Source organism: Malurus melanocephalus, unplaced genomic scaffold (genome assembly GCF_030028575.1).
Source record: "Malurus melanocephalus ecotype Western Australia unplaced genomic scaffold, MMel_1.1 scaffold_1410, whole genome shotgun sequence".
Lineage (NCBI taxonomy): Eukaryota > Metazoa > Chordata > Aves > Passeriformes > Maluridae > Malurus > Malurus melanocephalus.
The window spans coordinates 2,028-8,514 of NW_026624642.1; the positions used below are offsets into that span (position 1 = coordinate 2,028).

Below are 6,487 nucleotides of genomic sequence, written 5' to 3' on the forward strand. Positions count from 1 at the left end.
TGTATCTATATCTATATCTATATATCTATATCTATATCTATATCTATCTATCTATCTATATATATATGTGTATATATCTATCTTTACATGTATGTAAATGTATTATGGGGAGTTTCAGCTCAGTGCCCATCCTGCCAGGTGACACTGGACCCTGCTGGGACACAAAACCCCCTTCAGCCCTTCCCAAAACCTGACCCCCTTCTCTCCAGGGTCAGGTGGGGCTCAGGGACAAAATACCAAATTTTTGTTTTGTTTTGTTTTGTTTTTTTACAATGTCTGGAAATCTTTAAAGACAGATTAAACCTGGATCTCTGCTTTTTTATCCTCCTTCCTGTGGGCAGGGATGTCATTGTGGCATGACATAAGCAGGTGAAAATGTCACAGTGTGGGATGAATTTGCGGTAATTGYTTTTCCTCTGTGTCACCCTGGATTCTTTTCTGGGTTTCTGCTGGTTTAACTGGGAGAAAGCTAATTTTAGAGTGAACCCAAACTGTATTTTTGAAATGGCTTTGCAGTATTCTGTAAAAGCTGAATAGAGCCTCCCAATAGGATGTAATCGATTTTCTTACTATGTTGGGAAAAAAAATGTGATTTGTCCCCCTGCGTAGCCTGGGAGCACACACAGTTCAGGGCTTTTGCAGTGGAAGATTTGCACTGTCAACAGCAAAAGCTGTGCGTGAGAATATCTTTTCCATTGAGGGAAAAAGCCTTTCCTTTTTTCTGCTCCCTGCAAGTACTATTTTGTTTACACGAGCTGGACCATGAGTGCGTTGTGAAACCGCTGAGCGCTGCCAGATGTGCTCGTTTGGTTCACACACGGCACAGGGCTCGGGTTCTATTCCTGGGGAGGCAGTCAAAGAATGCTACATTTGAAATGGGATTGCAAAACGTGATTGATGGTGTTGTTTTGCTGGTTTTGGGTGGTCATGAGGGATTGTCTGATTTCCCCAAGAGTCTGACCTTGCTTCCCARTTCCAGGAGATCCTGGAAAGTTTTATATACATATATAGGAATGTATACAATTTCAAGATGCAAAGAAAGCCAGGAGTTGGCTCTCACTCTTCTTTGCCTGCGCAGGTTTGTCACCTGTAACATCCAGACTGCAGGGAAACAGTTTGAGAGTAAAGACAAAGAGAGGTGGGAATTTTTGAGATATTCCTTGTGGAAAGAGTGCTGCCCTAGAGGGGAGGCAGGGAAGAGAAGGAAGGAGCTGGAAGGAGYGGGAGGGAGGCAGGACAGTGGTGGGCACAGGCTGTGCCAGGGCTGCTGCAGAGCTGTGAGGAGCTGGAAGGGCTCTCAGCAGAGGGTGACACTGCAGCAGAGGTGACACTGCAACAGAGGTGACACTGCAGCAGAGGTGACACGGGACTCTGCAGCACAGGGTGACACTGCAGCAGAGGTGACACTGCAGCAGAGGTGACACTGCAGCAGAGGTGACACGGGACTCTGCAGCAGAGGTGACACGGGACTCTGCAGCACAGGGTGACACTGCAGCAGAGGTGACACGGGACTCTGCAGCACAGGGTGACACTGCAGCAGAGGTGACACTGCAGCAGAGGTGACACTGCAGCAGAGGTGACACGGGACTCTGCAGCAGAGGTGACACGGCTGTGGTCACAGCTCCCAGCAGAGCAGGCTGTCCCTGCGGGCTCTGTCCCTCTCTTGGTGTTGGATATCCACAATTCCTGCTGGAGCTGATGGCCGTGCTGCCAGGGGCAGTGTTTTCCAGTGGGAGTGCAGGTATTGACTGCAGGAAGGTAGAATTGCATGTTGGGGCTGTTGGCTGCTCCTTCTGAGACCCCACGTCACTGTGGTCACTTTGGTCACTTTGGTCACTTTGGTCACTCTCAGGCTCTGGGCTGTGCAGTGCAGATGGCTCTCTGCATTCAGCTTTTCCCTGAAGGGAAGGACTGACCTTGCGTGAGGTGGAGTTTGTGATTCTTACATCTTCTGCAGCCCTTAGATCTCGTTTGTAGTCACGGTTTTGGGTGTTGAGGTTTTTTTTGTGGGTCATATTATTTCTGGTTTGTTTTATTTGGGGGGGGAAATGCTGGTTGATTTTTTTTTAAACTTACAATTTTGGGGGCATTAAGGGAATCGTGTGTGTTCATGTGCAAGGGAATCCCTTAGCAGTGTCTTCCTAGAGCTGGAAATAGAGCTCGGAGGTGATGGAAATGCTGATCTGAGAGCACTTCCCGCACTAAAGCTGTGTGGGGAAAAACTCKGAGACACTCGGTCTGTTTTGTGTCCTGTTCGGGAAAAGGGTGGGAGATCCTTGAAGCTGAAGGTGTCCCTGCCCTGCAGCCCCTGTGCCAACGCTGCTCTCCGGTGTGTCCCAGCAGTGTCAGAGGCTCCGGGCGGTGGCGGTGGCGGTGGCGGTGGCAGTGCGGTGGCACTGTTAACATTGCTGTCCCATGTGTCCCAGCAGTGTCAGAGGCTCCGGGCCCCGTAGGGCAGCGCTCGGTGGCAGTGGTGGTGGCAGTGGCGGTGGCAGTGGTGGTGGCAGTTGTGGTGGCAGTATTAACATTGCTGTCCCCTGTGTCCCAGCAGTGTCGGATGCTCCGGGCCCCGTAGGGCAGCGCTCGGTGGCGGTGGCGGTGGCGGTGGCAGTGGTGGTGGCGGTGGCGGTGGCGGTGACGGTGGCGGTGGCACTGTTAACTCTGCTCTCCATTGTCCCCCAGCAGTGTCCGAGACTCCGGGCCGTGCGGGGCAGCGCTCGGTGGCGGTGGCGGTGGCAGTGGCACTGTTAACTCTGCTCTCCGGTGTGTCCCAGCAGTGTCAGAGGCTCCGGGCCGTGGCGGTGGCAGTGGCGGTGGCAGTGGCACTGTTAATGTTGCTGTCCCTATGTCCCAGCAGTGTCCGAGGCTCCGGGCCGTGCCGGGCAGCGCTCGGTGGCGGTGGCGGTGGCGGTGGCGGTGGCAGTGGCACTGTTAACATTGCTGTCCCTATGTCCCAGCAGTGTCGGATGCTCCTGGTCGCACGGGGCAGCGCTCGGTGGCGGTGGCGGTGGCAGTGGCGGTGGCACTGTTAACTCTGCTCTCCATTGTCCCCAGCAGTGTCGGATGCTCCTGGTCGCACGGGGCAGCGCTCGGTGGCGGTGGCGGTGGCAGTGGCGGTGGCAGTGCCCGTGTCCGCGCTGCTGCTGCTGGCTGTCCTGGCCACCTGCACTGCCCGGGGCTGGCACCGTGCCCGGGCCAAGCCCCCCAACGTGGAGGAGCCCCTGTCCGAGGCCACCCTGGCGAGCTCCGGGAAGACGCTCAAGGATCTCATTTATGACATGACCACCTCCGGCTCCGGCTCCGGTACGCGGGACACCCTGCGGGTTTTGGGCTGGTGCGGGGGTGATGGGGCTCGGCTGCTCTGCTCCTGCCAAATTGCAACAATTCAGTTCTTTGATGGAATGGGAGAGCTAGAAAAGGGAACTCAGAAATCAGAGTTAGGTGTGAAACCCAGCAGGGCTGGCCAGTGCTCGTGGCTGGTAAAGAAAGGCACTAAACTCACCTGAGTGGGTCGGGATGCTGCTTCTGAAACTTTTTGTGTTTCACAGCAGAATAATGTTCCTCCAAATTCTTGTTTTGAGCAGAACATCCATCTTTTARACAGTTTTTCCATTTCTGATGTCTTTCCTAGTGATTCCTCTGTTGCTATTCAGAACTTGTAAAGCCAAAAAAACCCCTAAAAATTCGGGGGGAATTCACAAATTCCAGTTTATTTGGCCAGTGGCATGTCTGTGATGTACAGCCCAACTTTCCCTAACTAGAAGTTAAATTGAAAAGTATGTAAACGGTGCTTGCTTTTATCTATAAGTGGAAAATGTACAAATGTGCCTAATTTAATTTATTTCCAYGAGCTGTATACTTCTGAGGATTAAGTTGTTGTTCTTCCCTTATTCTTCTTCACAGCTCTAATGAGCAGACTTTGGCTTTATTTACGCTGAAGTTTTAACAGTTCCCAGCCATTCCTGAACCAGAAATGGGGCTGGACTTTGCAGAGGCAGAGCCCTGTGCACTGGGGTGATCTGTTCTGATTTCAGCTAAAATCAAAGTTGCTGTGAAAAAAAATTAATAATGCTTTGTTTTAAGTCCCCAACAAACACAGAATCAGACCAAACCAGGTGGGGTCTGTGGCTCCAAAGCACAGCGGAGCTGCTATGGTAATTTATTTTTAATTTTGAAAATTCCAGCCGGAGAAGAGCAACTAAACCATTGCAGGACAGCTGCAGTCTGTATCAAACCAAATTGAGYTGTTCAGGGCTAATTTTTTATTTTATTTGGTTTTTAAAAAGTTTTTTATATGTTTAGACACCGGGAATTAACATTAAATAGTCTGATTTGAGGTGATATTGGTTGGGAGAGTATTTTYCCCTGGTAGTTTTGGTGCTGGATTTGCAGGTCCCAGCTGAGCCATTTCACAGGTTCCTGTTTCTCTCTTCACCCAGGTCTGCCTCTGCTGGTGCAGAGAACCATCGCCAGGACCATTGTCCTGCAGGAAATCGTGGGGAAAGGGCGCTTTGGTGAAGTGTGGCGCGGGAAATGGTGCGGGGAGGACGTGGCTGTGAAAATCTTCTCCTCCCGAGACGAGCGCTCCTGGTTCCGGGAGGCAGAGATTTACCAGACGGTGATGCTGAGACACGAGAACATCCTGGGCTTCATTGCTGCTGACAACAAGGGTGAGGGYGAGGGGTGAGCAGCACGGCTGGGCTGAGGCATCTTGGAGAGCTGATCCACCCAAATAACCCGGGATTCTGTGTAGGGCTTGGCAGGGCTGGGATAATGGCTGGATCATGGTTAGGGATCTCCCCAGCTCCAGAGATGGACACTCCCTGAACCCTGAGTGTCTGTGGAATGCCTTGGCAGGGCTGGGATGATGGTTGGATCACGGTTAGAGAGCTCCCAGCCCCAGAGATGGACACCCTGAACCCCATGATTTTGTGCAGTGCTTTGGCAGGGCTGGAATAATGATTGGATTGTGGGATTACAGAGTTCCCCAGCCCCAGAGATGGACACCCTGAACTCTGAGTGTCTGTGCAGGGCCTTGGCAGGGCTGGGATGATTATTGGATTGTGGTTAGGGATCTCCCCAGCTCCAGAGATGGACACTCCCTGAACCCCGAGTGTCTATGCAGGGTTTGGCAGGGCTGGGATGATTATTGGATCATGGTTAGGGAGCTCCCCAGCCCCAGAGATGGACACCCTGAACCCCGGGATTCTGTCTCAGAAAGCTCTCGCTGCCCCCACTCCCATCTCAAACACCACCTGAACCCTGCATGGGCTCCTCCCATGGCACAGCTGGCACCTTGTTTGTGCTCCCCCAAAATGGAGAAAGCTTTCCCTAGTTAATATTTTTAATATTTTTAATAATTTTTTTAATTTTAAATAATTTTAATAATAATAAAATAATTAATAATTTTAATCCTCTGCGCAGATAACGGGACGTGGACTCAGCTGTGGCTGGTCTCCGAGTACCACGAGCAGGGCTCTCTGTTTGATTACCTCAACAGGGGCACGGTGACGGTGCAGGGCATGCTCAGGCTGGCTCTGTCCGTGGCCAGTGGCCTGGCTCACCTCCACATGGAGATCGTTGGCACGCAAGGCAAGTCCTGCCCTCCCACTTCTCCTTAATAATGAGTTTCAGTGTTCTCAAAAGCATTTATGGGTGACATGGCATTGTGAAGTGTTTCCAAACCGTCAGCAGCAGGAGGAACAGGGGAGTGAGGGGTGCAGGACAGACAGGGAACAGAGATGTCACATTCCCACCCATCCCTGGTTTTAAACACACACCTATGGAAGCAGCTCTGCTAAAGGGGAGTGAGGGCTAAGGAAGGAAAGATCAGGAAAAGTTTCAGTTTCTGCAGCTCTGGCACAGGCTGCTCAGTGGGGTCACCACCCCTTGAGGGATTTAAAAGCTGCGTGTGGCACTGGGGCTCTGCAGTGCTGGGGAACGGTTGGACTCAGTGGTCTTAGAAAGCTTTTCCAAYCCAATCCATTCAGCAATTCTGTAATTTTCTAATTTATTTTGGAGGGTGAACTTCCCTCCAAAAAGTTTCTCTTTTCGTGTTTTAGTCCTGAAATACAGATATTAAACCAAAAATGCTCTTAATGTTTCCATTTGAAGCTGACATAATTTTGCAGAGATTTRCTTGGTTCGAAATGCGCTTCAATGTTTCTATAGGATGTAGTAACAAAGGTGGATAAAACCGGCATTAATTACATTCTTGCTCATTGTATTAAAAATTAAATTAAAAATCTTGTTATAAAATTGGGGATGGTTTCTCTCGCTGTGAGCAGGGAAGCCGGCGATCGCACACCGGGACCTGAAATCCAAGAACATCCTGGTGAAGAGGAACGAGAGCTGCGCCATCGCCGACCTGGGGCTGGCGGTGAAACACGACTCGGTGCTCAACAGCATCGACATTCCCCAGAACCCGCGGGTGGGCACCAGGAGGTGCGTGAGGGATGGGGACGGCTCCTGACAGGCTTGGCTGTGC

At 51.3% G+C, this 6,487-nt stretch overlaps 1 protein-coding gene across 1 annotated transcript in view; it reads left to right on the forward strand.

Moving 5' to 3' along the window:
• Positions 1-2,682: 2,682 nt before the first annotated feature.
• LOC130586940 (activin receptor type-1C-like) overlaps positions 2,683-6,487 on the forward strand; it is a gene marked incomplete at its 5' end in the record, with an annotated part of 7,277 nt that continues 3,472 nt past the window's right edge. The window contains 5 exons of the mRNA XM_057387872.1: positions 2,683-2,763; positions 3,055-3,303; positions 4,440-4,670; positions 5,425-5,592; positions 6,288-6,448. Coding sequence (XP_057243855.1) covers positions 2,683-2,763; positions 3,055-3,303; positions 4,440-4,670; positions 5,425-5,592; positions 6,288-6,448 — 890 coding nt within the window. The remainder of the gene's footprint in view (positions 2,764-3,054; positions 3,304-4,439; positions 4,671-5,424; positions 5,593-6,287; positions 6,449-6,487) is intronic.